This window comes from Accipiter gentilis, chromosome Z (genome assembly GCF_929443795.1).
Source record: "Accipiter gentilis chromosome Z, bAccGen1.1, whole genome shotgun sequence".
Classification (NCBI taxonomy): domain Eukaryota; kingdom Metazoa; phylum Chordata; class Aves; order Accipitriformes; family Accipitridae; genus Astur; species Astur gentilis.
This window is the reverse complement of record NC_064919.1, coordinates 69578116-69600180: the sequence shown is the minus strand read 5'-3', so window position 1 is coordinate 69600180 and position 22065 is coordinate 69578116. Positions and strand designations below refer to the sequence as shown.

Genomic DNA, 22065 nt, shown 5'->3' with positions numbered 1-22065 from the left:
GAGAAGGGGAATTCGAATGCCAGCTGTAAATAGATAGAATTTCAAATCTATCCTAACAAAATAATAAAATTTGCTTTAGCGGTGGTGGTTTAATATATACTGTTCAGCAGGTTTAACTCATACTGGAAAAATACTACTTTTTGGGTTGCAAAAATGACCTTGATGTTGCCTTAGTGTAGGTTTGAGCATTATGACTCAATTAATCTTGTTATGCCATTATACATCTCAGCTTGATGCAATATTTATATATGATTGGAAAAGCCCAGAAGACAGTTGGGTTGAGTTGTATTTCCGACTGATAGGAACTGTCACTTTCAAAGCTGTTCTTCACAAAAACAGGCACTATCAAAGTGTGCCAGTGAGATTCAGAAGTTAAGTTCCAAAACCCAAAGTAATTTGAGAATTTAATTGATACCATCTACCTCAATAACATGCTGCTTTGGCCTTTGACTCAACTAGACACAAGCAAAATAAGTATCTGATAGTTCATTTTTTGGGAGGAAATAAATGCAAATCAAATAAACAGTAGGAATTATTAGACCAATATACAGCTCTCAGTGTATTAGACCAATGTAATAATTCTTCCCTGTGGCACTGTGGGAAATCTCGCCTATTGTTAAGCACACGCTGATGAAAAGTGAGAATGGAAACTAATTGTAGTTAATACGGTTAATATTTTTAGCTTTTGTCTGCATTCTAAATTTTGAATGTTGCTTACTTAGTATGGTAATAATTATCATCATCCCCAACCTTGTGACTGTTTCTGTCTTTTTTTTTTTTTTTTTCTTTTTGTAGAGGAATTTGTGAACTTTAAGCATGCTTGAAAACAGTGTTATGCTTAAGGTAAATTTCTGGAGATAAAAAGGCAATGTTCTGTCTGGGACTAACAGAGTCTTGTTCATAGTTGCTATGTTTCATGCGATTCTTTGTGATGCAGGAAAATATCTGTTCTTAAACTTGTGCATTTTTGGTTCTTTTTGAGTGAACCATGTCTGCTTGCTTTTTTTGTTTGTTTTGTTTTGTTACCATAGGGCCGGAAATTAACTTTTTCATATTTTGAGAAAAACTAGAAATTAAAGATCCCACCCCACCAGGCAGCTATTGATTTTTCTGCTGTGGGCCAAATTGTCTGTTATAGATGAAATTGTCTGTTGTGAGAGACTGAAATGCTGAGAGGCTTATGTAGTTAGTAGGGAAGCGTGAATCTGTTCACAGATGGCTTAAAAAAATCCCAAATTAAAAAAAAATCTTCTTTTAAACTTTTATGTTTCAGTAAATTTGTATAATCCTTAAGACCTTATTGTTTTACACGTTTTATCTGTATACATGTTTTCATTCTCATGACAATATAGTAGATCTTGATAAGCTTTTAAAATTCTTTTGTAAGAATATGATTCTGAGTGTGTTACAAAGTAAGATCTTAAGATCACATCCTTTATTGTTCCTAATAAAAGGTATTGTTAAACTAGCAGGAGGCAAGCTGAACAGTTAACATTACCTTCTTTATAATGCATATTTCCATATTTCCTAAGAAATGAATGGCATATTTCTGACTGAGTTTCAAAGTGCAGTTGTTCCCTCCTGGCAGTATAACAGTATGTTTAGGTACTATTTTGTTAACAAGCTGCTTTCTAACTGCAATAATTTCTGTCTGTCTTCCTCTTCCCTTGACCTGTGACTGATGTTGAGGAAGTAAATTAACTTTTGACTCAACTAGACAGACTGTAGGCAGCTCCAGAATGTGTGTGGGCAAACAATTCTTGCAGCAGCTTATTCTTGGAGTGTTAACATGGAAGATTTCATAAACAACTTCTATTCGTTATTTTTTAAAAATCAGAGTTGATGTACTTTATATAAAATATTGCATTTTAAATGAAAAAACCGCAGAGCTCTTCATGCAGTAGCTTTGACTGTTCTGCCATGTATTCAGGGAGTATTTATATGTGCTGTGTAAGTTATCTAAAGGGAGATTTTGCAGCAGTGATGTTTTGTCATATGTCAGTGTTGATTGTGCCTACTAGAGAAAGAGACAAATAATCTGAAAGTTGTTGTCTGAACTGGAATTCAAGAATAAGGTTTGCATTTGAAGCACCAGTTTTGCCTTAAGGGTTTATTCCACTTTAGAAAAGAGTGAGCAATAGCAAGGCTAGCAGTCTCCTTTCAGAGACCTAATAGCTGTTCAGATAGTAAGAATATGAAAAGAGACTGGCAAAAGGAAAGAATAGTACCAGTGGAGGAGGAGGGGGTCAGTGTATGAGTACAAGAGAACACACAAATAGGGTAGCTGATGAGGTTATTTTTATTCTCAAAGGTGAATTGTCCAAAAATGCTTGTAAGGTGTAGTTATATTAATAAATAGCGGTAAATGGAAAGAAAATGAAGATAATTGTGGAACAACAGGAAAGTAGACTTCATTTAAGTAGCTTGGCAGTTTCATTATATTACTCTTATAATCCACAATAATTTATCCTTCATCAATTTAAAGAGTTCCTGTCCCAAGACTGCAGATGCCGATACAGTACTCTCTAGAAGAAAGGACTTTTTTTTTTTTTTTTCCTAAATTGGTGCCATGTAATTGTTTCTTGCACTTGCATGTAGAATAGCAGTTAGAGGTTTGATGTGCTAATTTTTTTAAAACTTCTGTTGGAGACACTTGCATAGGTTGCTTACATTGCAGCCTACCATTTGTTTTAAGCTAAAGACAGATGTGTATTGTAGAAGCTGATTAATCACACTGCTACCCACAACAAACAACCTCTGTGCTTATTTAAAGAAGTAAGATTTAAAATTGATCATTACAGAGAGACTACATAAAAATAAAGTCCTCTGCTTTGGTTGCAAAGTAATGAGGCTGAAAAACGTGCAAATATATCACATACACTGGAAGAAAACTGAATTTGATAACAATTAATGACTAGCGAAGTGTCAGGGAGCAGCAAGGGCTGGCTGCTTCTGAAGGTAAGGCTGAAGAAGCTGAGGGTGATCCTAGCAGGCACAGTGCCCTCACTGACTAGGGCACAGTCCCACAGCATCTATACATGAGGAGAGCTGGGTGCTGGTAACAGGGTCCATCAACAGTGTCAGACACAATGAAGTAATGAGTGAGGTCCAGGGTCTGTCTGGGGAGTCCACTCAGGAGCAAAAGGAGCCAGAAACAGGTTTGGAGACAAGCTGCAACATGTGTCTGAAGTTGGGTCTGAACAGGACTGGCGCTGTACTGCAGCTTGGGTGAGGGGTCTCGCCAGGCTCAGAGACAGAAGCCAGGGCTGGGGGCAGATACACTTAATGATGTCACTCAGGCAAGGGCTGAAGACCCAGAGCTGAGCTTAAATGGAGCTCCAGGGCCACAGGCAGGGGGTGTTCATGGAGGCTCTGGGTGAGGCTGGTCATGGCCATTAATACCTGTTAGTGCCCTTAGGGTACTGATGCATGGTCTGACAGAGTTTGTCTCCAGCCTGTTAATATTAGAGCACAAGCTGACTTGAAAACTCAAATTGTATTCTTGCATGTAAGATAGCACCATTGGTGTATCTTCTCTGCATGTAACTCAGTAGGCAAAGATTTACTGAAATATTGTGGGGGTTGTTCTACTCAGAGGTGTGTGAAAAGGAAGTTGGAAATACGTCAGCAAAGGAATGAAGTGGACAGGCATAAGAATTAAAAAATCAGCTGCAGTGCGATTAAGGGGTGTGATAAAATGGAGAGCAGCTAAGGTACCTGGTAACTGGAATGGCAACAGTTCAAAGAGGAGTTGAGGATGAAAGCTTGATGTCAGGAAGGAAATCGAAGAGTAAGGTGGCTGAGGCAAGGCAAAGCTGACAAAGCAAGGGTGAAATAAAACCATACGCAATAATATTAGCTAGATTATCCCATTCTCATCTAGAAAAACTTCTGAGACCATGCAGTTCTGAAAAGTGACCTGCTTCTGTATGTCACATTCCACTTGTGAGGCATTTGACTGTCTCTAGGTGGCTTTTATGAAGTACTACAAACATAAAGTAATTGATGGCTCTTAAATACATTTTGTCATAGATTCCCAACAACTGAGGCTTACTAGCCAAATACTGCATTGACTTTCGTGAACCATTATAAACCAAGATGTAGTTTTCCAGTAGCACTTTAAAGGACTCTTTTTTTTTTTTTTGTACTATAGTTTAGTTCAGTAGTTTACAGTTCAGGTGTTTGATGGCATTAAATAAGAAAGAAGTTGCCTTTATTTATATGCCATGTTTTACAGACCTCGCTATTACCTTAGATTATTAGAGTAAGTATTACTTAAGCCTGTAAGTGCAGTCAAGTAGAAAGGCTAAATCAAGAGGAAAAGATAGAGGTGAAATACAGGACCATACTAAGCCATAAACCAGTTTGCAAACACAGAGGAATCCTTACTCATTTTTTTGTTTAGTTTTACATGATTCAAAGGCTCTTGTTCAAAGTGCATAAACTTCCCTAAGACAGAGGTGGGTTGTGGCACATTAGTTTCATTCCTTACAGTTTTGGAATTAAACCCTTTGACTTTTGTTGTTCTTACTATAAAGAGAGCACAGTTTTTAGTTACTGTCTAGTTGTATGAATGCCTGAGTGTGTGTGTGAGTGGGGAGAAGTTTGACATTTAGAAACCACTAACAGAGCTAATATGTCACCTGTGTATTTTGTCTTTACTCCCTACATAACTTTTCCCTGTTCCTTTTTAACTTTTTTAGGCTTTCTAACTGGATAATGTAAAATTCAGTTGACAGTTGATATGGGTTATGCAGCATTTCTAGTATTATTTGCCTTTCAGCTAACTTGCCTACAAGAGGCTTCCACTGGTTCATGGGGAACCTGCCGTTCTCAGATTGTGATCTGAGGGTAATTTCTAAGATTAGGTCTTCTGGTTTGGACACCAGCGTGTAATGAAATTGCTGGTCAGCAACTGTACAGGTGACGTTAGTTCAGAGCTCCTGTTGCCTGACAGCAGTTGGACGTCTTACAAATTATGTATTCTGTTGCTGTAAAAGTATTACATCAGCTCTTCTTTCATAATGAGTTTTATGATTTCTACTGCAAAAATATTTAAATAATTTTGGGTAATTTTATTCTTAACATGTTAAACCCCTCTCTCAAAAGCATTTCTAGTCTGTTTGCTGTGATCTGGAGAGATCACTGGCATACTCTGAGTCATGTGCATATGGGGGTCTAGAAGCACTGGCATGACTTTGTTCAGAAGTTTAGTTGCAAATAATGACTGAGTTTATGTCCAGGCACACTGAGAAACATCCTGGCATAAGTCTGGGACTTGCAGAGAACTGTTTCAGGATGTGAAGTCCTCACTTGCTAGTGTGCTGACTTGAACACAAACTAGCTCTGTGGATTTTTGCCTCAACTATTCCTCAGCTTAAGCTGTTTTCATTGTGTGTATGCTTGTGCCATGCATGTACGTACCTAATTAATGCTCCTACAAGGCATAGTGCTCAAAAGCGTGGTGGAGACCTGTGTAGCTCTGCAGGAGTAGGTTGAGCCTGCCTGTGCTTTACTGTCTTGGTGTTGCAGAGCCTTCTGAAGGGTTGTGCTGGTCTTTGTTGTGTACCCGGTGGTATTAGCTCTCATAGCTGGTTAAAGAGCAGCTCAAATGGGCCCTGTTTGAGTCGGGGGTAGTGCAGGCTTGGCACTACGTCAGAGCTAACTTTCTTCATTCCTTGTCGACCCTGAAAAAGCTGGTTGAATGAGGGAAACTGATGGTGTGCAACTCAAGCCATGTCTTAACAGAGCTGACTTTTGTCCTGGGGACTTAACTGGAGTGCCAGGAGTGGCTACAGTGTTCTGGTCTTATGGTAGTTCTGGAAGGAATATGGCTGTGTTTGCATAGTGCTTGTGGTTCAGCTGATACCTTGGTTGTCTAGATATGTTAATAGCATTCTCCTATTTGTAGGATAATTAAAGTAGAACTTAACTGAAATTTGATTGTTTTCTACTTAATAAAATGTTTACTACTTGAAAATGTAACTGATTTAATATTTCTAAAGGCAGGTGAACTTTACATTTAGCTTTGAAGATACACCCTAAGTTACAAGCCACAAATCAAATGCTTGAAGTATTTTCATGTTTATTCAGTACATGTGTGTGACCATTGCTTCTTTTCATAATGCAGATTCGAATAACAGAAAAACACAATCAGTTCCTGTCCTGTTTTCCAAATTCTCACCTGGAAAATAAATATAAATGTTTTGCATATGAACTTCTTAGCAAGTAGAAGCAGTGTTTATATATTTCTATTTCAATTTTGATCTTTTTTTGCCAGTTAATACAGAAATTTCAGTAGTTTAGATTAAATACATTGGTATTCCTTTCATCCATTCAGAAACATGATTTAGTTTATTTATAATTTAACATCATTTTGTGGGCAAAGGAAAAATTACGATGTGCCAATATTGTCAGAGAATGTAATTATTTATGTGTTTGGCATTATATTCCATATTTTGTTTATGTTGGGATATAAGAAGAATACTAAATGTGTCCTTGTAAAAATAAAATACCATTGACTCTGTTAAGTCTTTACCACTTTAATTATAATAGCAAATCTAATACCAGTGAAGTGTTATGCCACTCTATTTAAGTTCATATCTCACAAGTTCAACTTTACAAGCTATCTTTATAAAAATGCATTATATTGGGGCTGAATACTGTGATCTGTACTGTATTTGACATCATATAACAGGCAATCACTAATGTCTGTATATTATATGAGAGAACATTATACTGATTTGGCTTTAGTCTACTTAAGTGCAGTGTGTCACTAGGTTGGATGCTATGGAAGTTCTGAGCCGGCAGTGTTTCCATGTTCCTTTTGTTCAGAATTTAATGTCTTTATAGTGGCTGTACACGGTGAAGCTTATATTATTCCTGATAAATGCCATAATATTAAAAAAGGTTGGTTTTCTAAGAAAGATTATCTGCTCAATGTGTTGAATGTTTTTTTTTCATGGCTTCTGCCTATAATGTATATTCACACCTATTGGTGCACTGGTCATTCAGTATCAGAATACTTAAAACACCATTTAGGCTTACTTCTTAATGACTGCCTTCATTTTTCATGAGGCACCTGAGGTTTTCTTCAAGACTTTGTTTCGCCTCTATGTTGTGATCTGATTACCTGTGCTGTGATATCTGGTTTTCTTTAGCATATGTCCAACAGTTGACCAAAAGGGGGTGCTAATAGATCAAACAGTCAGATGTGTTGCATAAAGAGGTTAAGGAGCCTTTTTTGTGTGCAATGAATTCAATCTCAGCTACTGAATTAGATCAGGTAAATACAAGTTTTCACATCTCGGTGTTGTGTAACATGCCAGTCACAGCATTGCTCTTCATGGAGGGCTAATTCATGCCTTGTAAATATGGCTGCTTCTCACCTTCCACTAGGCTTGTGGGGGATTCTTCATGACATTTCCAGAAGCTTTGTGGCAGGCATTCTCTTCTATGAGACTTCCATTTATTTTTCCATTTATGCAGTCAAAAACCAAAAGCATATAGGGGTTAGACATAGGTTATTCAGCAGATATTTAAGAAGTTCAAATTGGTTAAATTTTAAAGATTGAATACAGATATCCAAAACTACCAAGATAAATGTTCAAGTCACGTGCCTTAATGTCCTTCATCCTGATATCACAAAAGACTTTCACTGCCCATTTTTTTACTGTTTGTTTTTTCCAGTTCAACAGAACTGGTTAATGGCATCAACAGAGCTGGGGCCTCTAATGTAAGAAGGGAATAAGAGATGTATGTCCCCTGCAACAAGGAACTCTGCTATATGCTTATTCCACAGTTGGATAAGGTGTTCAAGAGACCCGATGCTGGTGTAAATATTGTAGTGAAGACTAAAGAACTTCCAATGGCTTCTCAGTGGACCCTGCCATTTATGTAGCAGAGAAGTGGAACCCAGATGGTGGTGAAAGGGGAGCACACACTTCTCACGGAAGACATGTGGTTAGATGATCATAGCATTTGTTATTCCAGGATATGCACTACCTGTAGAAATATTTGAACTCTACAAATTCATATTTTCCACTAGTAGTCATCATTAATTTGTTCTGTTTTACTGAACTAATGTAAGAGTATTTTTACAAGTATTTAATAAGAAGACTGCGTAATGTAGTCTTTGCCAAATTTCTACTCCTGTCTCTACACAGTATAAAAGACATTTAGATTTTCTGTAAGACTCTAAAATAACTAATTGTAGCCATAACCCAGTCTAGCTGCAATGTTCAGGTCTATAGTGCCTCTCTAATGATCTGTGCCTTGTGGAAGAAAAGTGACCTTAACCTTTTTTAAATTCCTCACACTGAAACCCAGAAATATCATTAAAGTGTATTGTTTAATAGCAGATATTAAAGCAGAGTTCATGCTGAAGCAGGACCAGGATCAGATTGATGGTAAAGAGAAAATTGTATTACACAAAGTTACTTTTTAAGTGAACTGTAGAAATGAGTATAATGAAATTACAATAAATGATAGGAATTATTAAATGATAAGTGTAAAATGATGATACGGGATGATGTAAGTAAAGTTCAAGGAATTTAAATGCCCAACACAATGGGATGGCTGGGGGAGAAAATACCACTTTCATAATTGCAAACCAAATAACAATTTGAGCGGTCGTCTCTGTAGCCAGTTCTATAGCTGCTATATGTTCATGCCAAGTTTTCCATGTTTGTTGAAACACAAAGACACCTCTGTATCTGTGTGACAGACTAACATGTAGAGAACAAAGAAAGAATCTTCCGTTAAGAGAGTGACCAGAAATTTGAGAGAGGGATTGGGGAGGAGTGTGATGCCAGATGCATATGAAGGAAGAGGCCCAGAAAGACAAACTTAAGCAAGAGGAGAATTTTGCTGTCTATGAGTCCCTGTGAACTAAGTGTGGCATCTTCACCAGCCATATGGCCAGGCCTCCTTGATGAAATAAAAACTTTTTAGGGACTAGAAAACCTTTTGAAGGCTTGGTTATAATCCAAGAAGCTGCAGATTGGATTAGCCACATACTTTCCCATAGTATCCCACATTAATGTATGTGCAAGATGATAAAGGACATGAGTGACCATTTTTTATAAACCTTAGTTTTACTTTGTCTACATAATTTTGAAGGTTTTTTTGTTTTAAAAGGCTAACTATTATAATAAACACAGGCTTTTACATTTAAAAGCTTGTTTGTTCATCACGGGGGAGCTCACTATAAGAAAAATGTTTGGGCAGATCCACAATAGAACTGTGGCCAGCTTGGAGTCTTGTCATGCTTTGTTTATTAGATAGTAACTGTGAAGGAAGTTTGTCTGATCTGTGTTTTGAATGAGACATTAATGAGCCTAGAAGATAGCAGGGTTTATTGTTGCTAGGTATTATGTGTAAAACTTTCTGTATAGTTTCTGAACTTTAGAATGATATTGCTGGTCTATTTATTTAAAGTAGTCTATACAGTAATTTTAAATCAAGAGTTTGATTAGTCTTGGAACAGGGTAAGAAATGGAACTTCCTGCTCTTAAGGCCTCATCCCAAGATGTTTTGACAGGAAAGAAAAATGCATAAGCAGTCAAAAAAAGGCAGAACGGGATAACGTGGACCCATATTGCTTACAAAGAGAAAGGAAGAAAGCAGAAGTAGAAGCAGGAGGAGAACCTTGTGAGAATGGAACTGTAAAAAGTATGCTTTATACTTCTGCAAGTTTATCAGTCACAAAAGCTACCTAAAGGTCAAGGTGGATGTGGTCAGAGGCAAGTATTAATTGGGAATTTTGTGAGAATTACTTTACTGTTGAGAACAGAATAAAAGGTTTAAATTCAGTGGTCACTTAAGTGATTTAGGTTGTAGATTAATTTAATTTGAAGGTAAAATAAATGTTGTAAAGTTTATACAATTTCTAAGGGGAAACTTGAGTGATGAAATGATACTTGTCATTGTGGGAGTTTGAAAAGAGAGGATTGTGTGAAAGAGGTCTGTTTCCTGGTTATCTCCTCAGTTAAGTGCCTGACATTAGGGACAAACTTGCAATGAAACCTGTTGAAAATTAAACAAGCACTCTGGGAATCAAGTAACACTTTCTATTAACTTTTAAATAGTAGTATTTCAGATCACATGATATTTCAGAGTTGCTGGTATTTCCAAGCTCCAGATTACTTTCCTGTGAGAGATGCAACAAATGGAGTATCAACAGCCTGTCATCTTTAAAGCAAAATTGGTGCTTTATGTGTTTTTACACAGAGTCCCCTCCATGGACTTATGGTTCACATTCCTAGTCTAGTCCAAACGTCAGTTTTCAACCACTTTTCAAATACTAAGTTCTTAAGGAAAGTATGTTCTTTCCAACTCATTGCAATCCAGGGATGAACAGAACGCAGGGCATTTAAGAAATGTACAAGTTTGCAAATTCCAGTAACAGTTGGGCTTTTCCCAGAATGATGTAGTCAAGAGGAATGGCTTTGAAAAATGATGAAGAGGAGCAGAAGTTGACTGAGGTTAGTAAACTGTCTGTCTGCTTTTGTAGAAGAAGAGCTATAACATCATGGAGAGCTGTAAGGTGCGATGCCTTGCAATTTATATCAGTTGACAGACACATCTTCTACAAAAAACCCAGCTCCCTCTGTATGCAGTGTAGAGGCATCTCAGAGAGAGTGCCCGCCTTTATTCTGGTGGGATTTTTATCCTGCTCTTTCCTATTAACTATAATGGTATGAAATCTCTTTTATTTTTTTTTTCCTGCAAATACAGAAATTTCTAAAATGAGCAATCATATGTGTAAAAACAAAGTAAAATGACATAATGCTGAATGGCATGGCATTTATTCTTTTCAAAGCTGATTAATGCTTTTCCAAATTAAAAAAACAGACAACCAAATTCGAACTGAATTGTGCTAAATTTTGTTCCCAGTTGCATTTATATTACGAGAAAAAGTGTGATTCTGATCAGCCTTATTACTTAAATCCTGACACACTCAAATCTTTACATATTCATCGGACCTCTCCACCAAACAAAGTTCAGAGAACGTCTTGATTCATATTTTAGATTATTTTCTATCCACAAATGACCAATTTGATTGCAGAATCCAATGCCCTTCTTTGGCCATATATTAAGTAGTGTAGCAAACGGTGTATCATGTGAAGTTCTAGAATACCCACAGAATACTGCTTTGACTAAAATTACTGGGGTGGGGGAGAAACTAATTTTCATATTATAATGGTTTTGCCTTGTTTAAGGTTGGAAAGTTTGTGGCTTCAGCTGCTTACCACTGGAACTCAAGTGTAATGCTAACTGTTCTGAAGGCTTTTAGAATAACCTCTCTTGGTGTGTTTTTTAATAAGGACCATCTAAGAGCCATTTCTTGCAGCATACTGCAGTATCTGTCTATTTGATTTTTATGATGTATTGCTTTACATGTGCAGATTAAAAAATGACAGCTGTGTTGAGCCAGAAGCTCTCTGGGACAGATTTTGAGCTAACAGTGTGGTTATCATGTCAATGTTTATAAAATTCTTGTGGTCTCTTGCACTTGAAAACTTCATCTTGTTCTTCAAAGTACCCTTCCAGACAGATTTTGTCATCTTAAATAGAAATAGATAAGTTTGTCTATGTCACAAAGTTGGGTGATTCTATAAACTTTGTGCTTTGAGTTTGTTTTTCATGATGCAGAGATCTTTTTGAAGTTGTTATTGGCAGATGGAAGGTAATTTAGTATAGTGTAATCTGTGTTAGAAGTACAGATTTGTGGGAATCTGCATTTGAAATACTACTGAACTGAACTTTGTTCCAGTTGCTTAGTTTTATAAGGTTCTTGTGGCTTTATAGTCACTAATTTCAAATTCCTTTCTAGTGTAGGTTTTACCTCCTAAAAACTTTACTATGCTAATATTGTCTGAAAATTGAATGCTTGTTTAGTTAATGTGTTAAATCCAGTGCAGCTAGATTAATTAAATGCTCAAGTTCATATCTTCAAATGCGTTCTCACCAGAATTGGCAAAAATTAGGGAGGGATTTGGGATTAGAAGACATGGTAGATACATGTGTTATGGTCTGTTACTCCAGTTAGGTCTTCATTTTTCCATGGCTTAGTAGAATGCGGTAGAAGATACGCTCTTTTAATTCTACAGGTTTTGAATGATTGTGTGCAAGTTATCAGTTCCTGAGACACTTTCTGGGTTACTGACTATTTATTTAACATTTATAGTTTATGTGGGGAAGGGTTAGTTTGGATAGTACTGCAGATTTTCTGAAAGTCTTGGAATTTGTCTTTAAAAGCTGTGGTATTTTTAAAGGCACCTATGGATGGTCTCCTGAAAAATTAGGTAAACATTACCAATAGCATTAAATTATTAGAAGTATGATTATAAATATCCCATAGGCAAAATCTCAAAGTTCATTTGCATCTGCAAGCATGTCTGGCTTCTGAAATAAGGTAGTCTGAAGAACAGTTGAAATGAAAGTGGCTTAGTCCCTCTTACTGTTCAGTTGTCTATATTCTTGCATTTTTGTGCCTCATTTGTTTAAAATGACCTTAATTAAATGTGAAGCGCACCATTAGCTCCGAGAACTGGGCTTTTTGGCCTGTTTCACTTGCTGTTGCATTATTTTGCCAAAAGATGATTTGTACTCAAAGGGCCCAATCCTGACATCAGTGACATAATGCAAATTAAGAGCAAATTTTACTTCTTAATTCAGTGATGTAGAATTGGGTTCTGTGTTTTCGTCTGTACCTTACAGGTTTAGTAATTATGCAAGAAGATTAATCATATTTCTTGGAAACAAATAAGGTGACCCATACTGATATACAAGTGAAGCAAAACAGTCGTGAGCTTTGCCCACTCAAACCCAGAAAATTTTGTTTGAATTATCAGCTTAGGGTTTGTTGTGTTGTTTTGGGGGTTGGGGTTTTTTTATTTGTTAATATTCAGTTGTTAAAGTGTAGAACTGGAGCTTTACCATCACAAATAGATTTAGGATTTTTTTCCTCTGATGCTATCCTTTTAAGGATCAGAGTTCCAGAATGCTTGCAGCAGCCTTGTATTTTTCTGTCTGTTCGTGACAAATCAGCTACTGTACATTCATATAGAGCAGTACAGTCCTTGCCACTGGCAGTCTCTCTGTGACAGAGAGCCTGTAGGCTGACATAAAGTGCAGCCTGTTGTGAACTGCTAAGTGGGAGTCTGCCAAAAACTCAGCAGACAGAACTAATTGGGGAGAAAAAGGATTTTTGTGCCCTCATCTCTCCCTCTTCAATTTTTTTTACAAGACGGATATTGTTAAAGTAACTTGTTTATGTAAGATTTGTCTGCCTCTATTTTCTCATTGCATGAATCATTTTTTAACTTCAAGTCTTGCACCGCAGGTCACTGAGCACTTCCACATGGCGGCTGGCACAGGACCAAACTCGAGACACGCAACTCATCACAGTTGATGAAAAATTGGTAAGGGTTTTCTACTGCATACTGCTATGATACAGCCTTCAGGGTTATTTCTGCACAATAGGCATTCAGTATGGTATTCTGTGTTCTTCTAGGAAAGGCGTTTAAATGTGAACTACAAAGCAACAATCCTTCATACATTTTTAAAAGGGGAACATTAGTAAAACATAGGTATGTGAAGGAAATGTGGCATTCAAAGTGTTAAGCAATATAAAATTATGAGTACCTTGTTTATTATATTATGGCCAAGGACCAGTATGAGCTGTAATTTATAACAAGTTTGTTCTTTTTGAAATTTGGGTATATTTTCTGTATAGTGAAATTATACAGAATTTGCCAGTTTCCTGAAATTATCTTCATTAGGACCCATATTACTAAAGAAACTGTGTAAAGAAGCATGATGCAAGATTATTGTTACTGTGCATATATACTCTAGCTTTTGAATATGCATGAAGGTTAGATTACAACTAGGAACAAATGCATAACATTCTTCTGCTAATCAGTAGCAGATCAGAAATTTGGCAATCTTTTCTTGTAAGTTCTTCCATAATGTGTGGTCTGTTACTCTAGATGCAACCTGACACTTATGTTTACATTATTCAATACTATAATTTTTGTAAGACTTCTGGGGGGAATGCGTCACAGCAGAAGCATGCTTTTCATTGGTTTTCATATCGCTTTTGAATCTTCAGGAAAAAAATTTGCCATCATATGTACCAGACAGTTCATATTGTATGTACTTTCTTGTATCCCTGAAGCTATATTAACTACTTAAGAAATATTTGGAATTTGTATTTATAAATTGAACATTTGTAATGATAACTACAAGTTGGGACAGCTGAAGTTTAACAGGCTGTTGGAAAAAAATGCACCTAATTTAACAACTCTTTAGGCCTTTTTTTTCCTCATGCTTTGTAATATAGATGTAGCAATAATAATTATGGGTAAAAAAATTCAGTTCTTTTGTAAACTGTTCCTGAATTTAAAAAGTAATAGTATAATTTTTGGTTTAAAAATTAGGGAAGAAATTAATACTGTATTCTAGTGAACATGATTATCTTGTTAATCTAGTTGCATAACTTGGAATTCAGGAAATTTCATGTAATGTACAAGAGTTCATGAGTCACTATGTAAATAAGATTCACCAAGTCAATAGACCTGCATTTCCCTAAATGAATTATGAATTGTGTTTGATTGTTGTAGCACTGTTCTATAACATTAATATATATATATAAATAGAGTTTTTATAATATATATATATTTTTATATAATTTATAATTATACAGTATCTTTCACATTTCCCTATTTTGACTTTGGGTGATGGATAGATCTGGAAGACACTACAATGTAAAGACAGACCCACAAAATAAATACTCTTCTATCTTCCATTTTGTATTTAAATGTACATTATCCTAAGTAAGGCTTGTACATTACCCTGTCTAGCTATGAGTTCATACTTCCAGTTGAGTTAAAGTGATACTGTTTTGAAATGTAACTATTCTGTTCTCTTAGTGTCCGTGTAAATGAATTGTAAGTGAAGTGGTTGTTTCTAGTGTTCTCATCAAGTTGAAGACCCTCATATCATATCTGCTGGGATTTTTTTTTTCAGATGTCATAGTAGCAACCATTGAATAATTTTGTTTAATTTTGATACATATAATGTATCTAAATGATTATTTTATCCCCAGTTTTTTAAGTATTAGGTTAAATGGCAGACTCAATAGTATTTTCCTGCAACATTGTGCATGTAGGCGTACATTCCAGATGCACGAATCTCTTTTTTTTTTCAGATTATTGTAGGGCCTGAAACAAAATGATAGAAAATTAGAATAATATTTTAAAATTTTCATTTGTATATTTAGTTAAGTTTTTGGAGGAGTTTCCATAATGCCATAAAATATCCAATAATTGATGTTCTGTTAATGGGCAAAAATTTATATCCCATTAGCAAGGAAGATTTTCACAAAGAGTTTTGATGTGGTTTTCAACTCTTCAAGGATTAGGAGGAGTTCTCTAGACACCTGTTAAACCTCATGGAAAAGTAGAGTACTGTATTAATTTATTTTAGGTTGTTTCAATAGATTTCCTAATTTTAAGTAGGATTAATTACAACCCATTAAAACTAATTTAGCACATTATATTAATTTTCTGGTTTTTAAATAATGTTACTAAGCATAATAAATTATTTCTATGCAAGTTGTAATTAAACTATATTCCAGAAGTTGATGCTTAACTTTTAATTAAAAAAGACCCCTCCTCTTGTATTACTGCCAGATATATGCATCTTATTGTTAGAAATCATTATATCATATTTTGATGGATTTGTTGGGTTTGTCGTAATTTTTTTTTTTTTTTTTTTTTTTTTTTAAAGCCTGGCATCACCTTACGGGTGTTTTTTATATGCTTCTCAGAAAGAAGGAGCAAGAACAGGCAAAAAATGGGATATGGTTATCCTTGTTTGCTTTACTCCTCTTGTAACTTATTTTGAAACTGAACTCTTCTGTGAGCTGATGTTTACAAGTCTAGTAGAGTAACTCTGTGGTTATTGAAAGCTTTTAATTGCATATTGTAGTTGCATTAATCTATTTCCAGTGGTTTTGTAGACCTTGTATTCCTATGTGTACATTCATATGCTAGAACTTGATCAACAGGGATTCCTTTGAATTATCTAGAGTCCCATTTGGTTCTGTAAGTACTAAAATATTCCTTGTCTTGGAAAACACAAATGAAATAGAAGGGGAAAGAGCATCCTGACTTTGAATTATTATGCAGTAGTCAGTCACCTTCTTAGTGCAGCCCAGCATGTGTTGAATACAACAGAAAAATGAGTCCTAACGAAATAGTAGAAAATACAGTAGTTTAGACCACATTCATTTTTCATATTAGAAGAAAGTGGGACTCTCAAATATAAAAGAAGTTAAATGCTCAGCCTGTATAGAAAGCATCCAAGAAATGATATCTCGGTTACTAGCTGTTTTCAGTGAATATTGAATAAAATAACTTCTAACAAACAGTTAAATCCAAAGAAAATAACGTACAAAATGAACAAAGCTGAACAGAAATATAGTTCTTGCATCACATTTTGAATCTCTGGCCACCAATTAGGTCATATTCCAAGAGTCTGGACAAATAGCTGTGTGAAAAGTAGTCTCTCAAGACCCCGCTTGCATTAGGAAATTTGGGCTATAGAGGACAAAGGCTGTCGGCAGCAAATCTCCCTCAGGTCATGTTCCAAATGATTTAACTGTTTGTGCGTATGGAATAACATAGCTTCCATCATCATTAGAAAAAGCTTCAGTGGTTTTGCCTAAAATGGGGGTTTGAACTGTTTTAAATTACTGTGATTTGTTTCAGTCGTTGTAAGTATGGTGCATCAATACTGTTTGTTGTAGCTAAAAGTTGTCCAGGTCAGCATGTGTGCTTTAAGCAGGCTTCCCAGTCAGAGCTGGTAGTGCTGCATTGGGGGTGTCTAGCCTGGAGTTCTACAGGCTAGGCACTTTTGTGAAAGTTGCCGTCTGCAGTTAGAAGGTACCCCCAAATATATGCCAATAAAAGGACTTCTGTCCTGTTCTTGCTGAGCATTTAAGAGTCCCACTTTTTTCTAATATGGAAAATTAAACGATACCAATCTTGCAAGAACGTTTCAACATTAGAACAACTGCCAGAAAATATCCTTTGCATCTCTAAAGCAGAATATTCCACTGCTAATATATATGCTGTCGCTCAAAGCAGAAATTATTGCAAGAACAGTTGTAGGGTTTGGTCACTGGGGAGACCCTAGCAACATTGTGGAGCTGTGGATCAGCTGTTAGTTGCAGCCATGCCACAGATGTTTTTATTCTGTATCAGACCAAGATAAAATAGGATGAGTTGCTACACAGAGTTAAGCATTCAAGAGCAGTGCTATCAAGTGCAATTGAAATGGTACTAAAGTAGTTTTTGCAGCATTGTGAGAACATGTAGGGACAGACTGTATTACAAGTGTGACAGGCTAACTACAGTGATGCTGTTGACATTTCAGCACTTGTCCTGAAATTGTTTTAGTTTGTCTATACTGTTAACCTTTTTTTCAGTAATGGTTCAGAAGTCTCAGTACTGAACCTCAACAGAGGGCCAGTTTCCTTCTGATTGTAGACAAACTCTATACATAACTCGGTAAAGATAACTTGCATATGCCAAATTGGGAGCAGAAATTCTGAACCCCTTTTTGAGGATGAGCAGTTCATGCTTTTCAGATGATGTTCAAGAGGAGCAGTAAATGCTGTATACTGCAGCAGCCTAGGCCAAATCAGATTAATAAGGGGACTTAATGGATGAGGGAAAGGCTGTGGATGTTCTTTACCTGGACTTTAGTAAAGCCTTTAACACCATTTCCCACGGCATTCTCCTGAAGAACCTGGCTGCTCATGGCTTGGATGGGTGTGCTCTTTGCTGGGTGAAAAACTGGCTGGGTGGCTGGGCTGAAAGAGTGGTGGTGAATGGAGTTAAATCCAGTTGGCAGCGGGTCACAAGTGGTGTTCCCCTAGGCTCAGTATCAGGCCAGTTCTATTTAATATCTTTATCAAAGATCTGGACGAGGGGATCAAGTCCACCCTCAGTAGGTTTGCAGATAACACCAAGTTGGGAGGGAGTGTTGATCTGCTCATGGGCAGGAAGGCTCTACAGAGGGACCTGGACCAATTGTACGAGGTTCAACAAGGCCAAGTGCCGGGTCCTGCACTTGGGTCACAACAACCCCATGCAGCGCTACAGGCTTGGGGAAAAGTGGCTGGAAAGCTGCCCAGCAGAGAAAGACCTGGGGGTGCTGGCTGACAGCCGGCTGAATATGAGCCAGCAGTGTGCCCAGGTGGCCAAGGAGGCCAACGGCATCCTGGCCTGCATCAGAAATAGTGTGGCCAGCAGGAGCAGGCAGGTGATCGTCCCCCTGTACTTGGCACTGGTGAGGCCGCACATCAAGTACTGTGTTCAGTTCTGGGCCCCTCACTACAGGAAAGTCATTTTCCCAAGTAACAAGTGATAGGACAAGAGGAAATGCATTGGATATTAGGAGGAATTTCTTCATTGAAAGGGTTATCAAGCATTGGAACAGGCTGCCTAGGGAAGTGGTGGAGTCACCATCCCTGGAGGTATTTAAAAGACACGTAGGCGTGGCGCTTAGCGACATGGTTTAGTGGTGGACTTGGTAGTGTTAGCTTTATGGTTAGACTCGATCTTAAGGGTCTTTTCCAAGCTAAATGATTCTAATAACTATTGTGAAATCAGTATCAAGAATCTCAGCAGCTTCCTCTTGGCTGTCCAGAGGTAGCAGTTAGTGTCTGTTCTAAGTGTTTACTACTGCATAATCCAGGAGTAGCACAGTATTAATAGGATTCGCAGAACACGAATCTCTTCAGCAATAAAGTTGCGGAAACACTCCAGTCCATTTTTTCTAGAAGACTGCATTATTAGCAAACATCACACGGTGTTTTCGGGATTGAGTCATAGTTTGTTCACCATCCAAATCCCAATTTTGGCTAGGCTTAGAAATTAGTGAAATTGTATAATCTTTGTTTGATTAGAGAAGCATAGACTTTACTATAATAAACAATGATAATATTGCAGCTTAAAATAAAATATACAAACAAGTGAAAAATAGCCTGGAATGGTAAAACTACTTCAAATCTCAGTCTGATAGTCTGCAGTGCTGTGAAACAAAGGACATGGCAAATCAAGCTTTAACATGCTTTTTAAAGTGTGATCATTGCTAGCAGCCTTTCCCAAGAACTGAGAGTATATAATATACTTTACTGCTTTGGTTTTCAGAGTAATGTGTCATAAAATTACGTGCGAGACAGTGTGACATTGCATTTGAAGACTGTATAGGAGCTGGTTTTGCAACTCAGTGAAGAGAAACACTTGGCAAAGTATGCATTTATTAAAGACAGGCTTACTAGATTTCCTTTTCTTGAAACTACTATTCAGCCAAGAATTCTCCAAGCATTACCACTGTGTTAGATAATAAGGATATAGTGGATGTTCTATGTTTTGGTTTTTCAAAATGCTGTTAACCCCTTGCGGGTTATTCCTTGAGGGTGAGTTCAAGCTGTTCCTAAAGTAATTTAATGGGATAAAAGAATTTGGAATAATCTTTTCTTCATTTAATCCGCTCTAGCTGCAGTATTTATTCAACTGGTTACCATAAAGTATTCAGTTCAGGACAGCATTCCTCTTTAGATGAGGAATGTAACTTACAAATTTTTGTGTGCCTTATATGTATGACTGTGTGATAGGGAGTTGTCATATTCAAAGGCTACAAGGCACCAGGATGGTGATCTGTGAGGGGGGTTCAGATGGAATTACCCATGCCCTCCCTCTAGCCCCAAAGTTCTCTCTTGTAGGTTGTATTCCTTCTATTTATTTTTTCCTCTCAATTAGATCAGCAGCTTGCATTTTGCTTCAGAATAATGAAAAATGAGTGAGAATGAATAAACTTGTTATGTAAAATGAGGTTAATACAAGTGGGGTTTCCATGCTTCACTTTGCAGGTATATTTTGAGAAATAGTTTCTAGCTTTGGCCAAAATGGCCTTGTATATGAAGCCTGTGGTTTGAAGAAGTACTTTTCTTCCATCACAGTTGTGTCAAGTAAGCAGGTGATGAGCTTATTTGAACTGTGTTGTACTTGGGATTCAAGATAAAAGTTGTTTGCTGGTGGTTTATAAAATATTTAATACCGTGTGACTTGTCCTCTCGTTACACTTCATATGCAGTACTTAGTGTTTGGTTTGCATTCAGTCATCTGCAGTTGTGATGCTTGACACTTGAATGATACTAGTTTCTAGCATAGAAAGTGTTTAAGGTATGAAACCACATTCCAGAATTATTTCAAAGCTAAATGTGTTCTTTCAATAGAAGTTAAATATTCAAAAGAGAAAACTGTTTGCAAGTAAGAGTAACATATACATCTACTTTAATAAAAGCGCCTCATTAAAGAGTGGGTGTGCATAGAGTTAAAAACTTAGACCTTTACTTCTTGTGGTCACTGATAGTTTATTTGTGAATCTGCATTTTTGCTGCACAACATAATCTTTTAAAAAGTTCTTTTTCTCTTTTTTTTCTTTTTTTTTTTTCTTCCTTTTTTTCCCCCCTTAGTGAAGACTAAGAAGTTTTGCTCTGGGAAGGAAAAAACTCACTTGGATAACTTTGTCAAGTAGCTAATGTGAAATTCAATATTTTAAAGGTTTTAATGGTTTTGGGGATGGTGATAATCCTTCTCACTTCATGTACACCATGCTCTTCTGCCAAAGCATATATTTATTGCTAAACAGTGATTTTTTTATTTAAATAATTTGGCAGTTCCTTCTCTATAGTTTTGGCTGGTAGTTGCATTTGGTGTTAAATACAGTACATGCTCAGGTGTAGTTGTGTGTGTAGTAACCAGATTATCTAGCTATGTACATGCTTTCAGTACTGCAAATTCACTATATTTTGCTGTTTGGTAATTAAATCCCTCTTCAGTTGGAATATTCTAGCTCAATTCAGCCTATACTGCTTGCTACGACTTGTTTTTGTAAGCAATTGTAGTTTGATGAAGCTTGCAGTGGTTTAGAAAACCCGGTTGGCTCGATACCAAAAAAGAGCTTTCTGTAAGAATGTCTGCAGGCAACAAGTTACTCCCCATGGTAAAGAAGCTTTCTATAAGTCTGACAGTCCCAGTAAAGAAATTGCCATCACTTTTAGGTGTCTTTTCACAGCAATAAATACTGCTATATTACTAAATTTCAGCTTGAGATAATTTTGTTTTTCAGTTTAGAAAACTACATATTTTTCAAGTAGCCCAGAACGTCATATAAAGTGATACGTAGTTGTATCAGTGAGAGAAATCACGCTCTCATCCCTATGTAGGTTTATTTGTGTTTTAGGATAGGGTAAAGGATTTGGATTTCTTTGTCTGAGAGCCTTTCCTTTTGGTACATGGTACTGCTATCTCTGCTGGGTATTGGAAGGAGGAGTGTTTGAGACTGAGGTTACGCAACCTTCTGACATTTCAAGTGTCTGTTTTGTCTGGGCTTCCTTCATGCAACTTTCACGTAGAAGAATTTCAAGGCTTTAGTCTGGGTCAAAGAACATGTCTCTCTGAAGGGTATGCAGGTGATTTTGTTTGTTTCATTACATAGTATTTCTTTTTCTATCAAAGAACACTGGTTTTGAAGAGCTTGCTATGATGGCTGCTCAGAACAAATAAAAAGAGTGTCATTGTGCCATGTTTAGTTTGTCTGGCTTCCAAAGGGTTATTGCAAATACTTGTTTGGTTTTGTAAGTCTAAATATGAAAGCAATGTTTCTAATCTGCTAGAAAGAATAAAAGTAAGCCATTGATATAGTCTAGTAATCAACAGAAGTAAGAAGTAACTTCATTTTTGGAGCTGTTTTGTTGAGTAGATTTGCTTTTTAAAAACTAGATAGTATTTTCATGTTCTTATAAAACAATACCATTATCTGAACCTCTTCTAGAACACCTAAGTTAGTATCTCCTGTTATGAAGTATTTCTGTAGATGACATGAATTCTTCTTGTCCTGTCAGGAATAGTGAATAATCAATTCCTTGTAGAGTGCTTGCTTTTCTGTTCAATCAAATGTGTCTTTCTGCATTTTTGCAGTATG

General features: G+C 36.6%; 1 protein-coding gene across 1 annotated transcript in view; it reads left to right on the top strand.

Annotated features, from left to right (window-relative positions):
* The window catches only part of NDUFS4 (NADH:ubiquinone oxidoreductase subunit S4), a 48914-nt gene that overhangs the window by 7159 nt on the left and 19690 nt on the right, over positions 1-22065 (top strand). The window contains exon 2 of the mRNA XM_049795798.1: positions 13349-13427. Within this exon, the coding sequence (XP_049651755.1) occupies positions 13349-13427 (79 nt within the window). The remainder of the gene's footprint in view (positions 1-13348; positions 13428-22065) is intronic.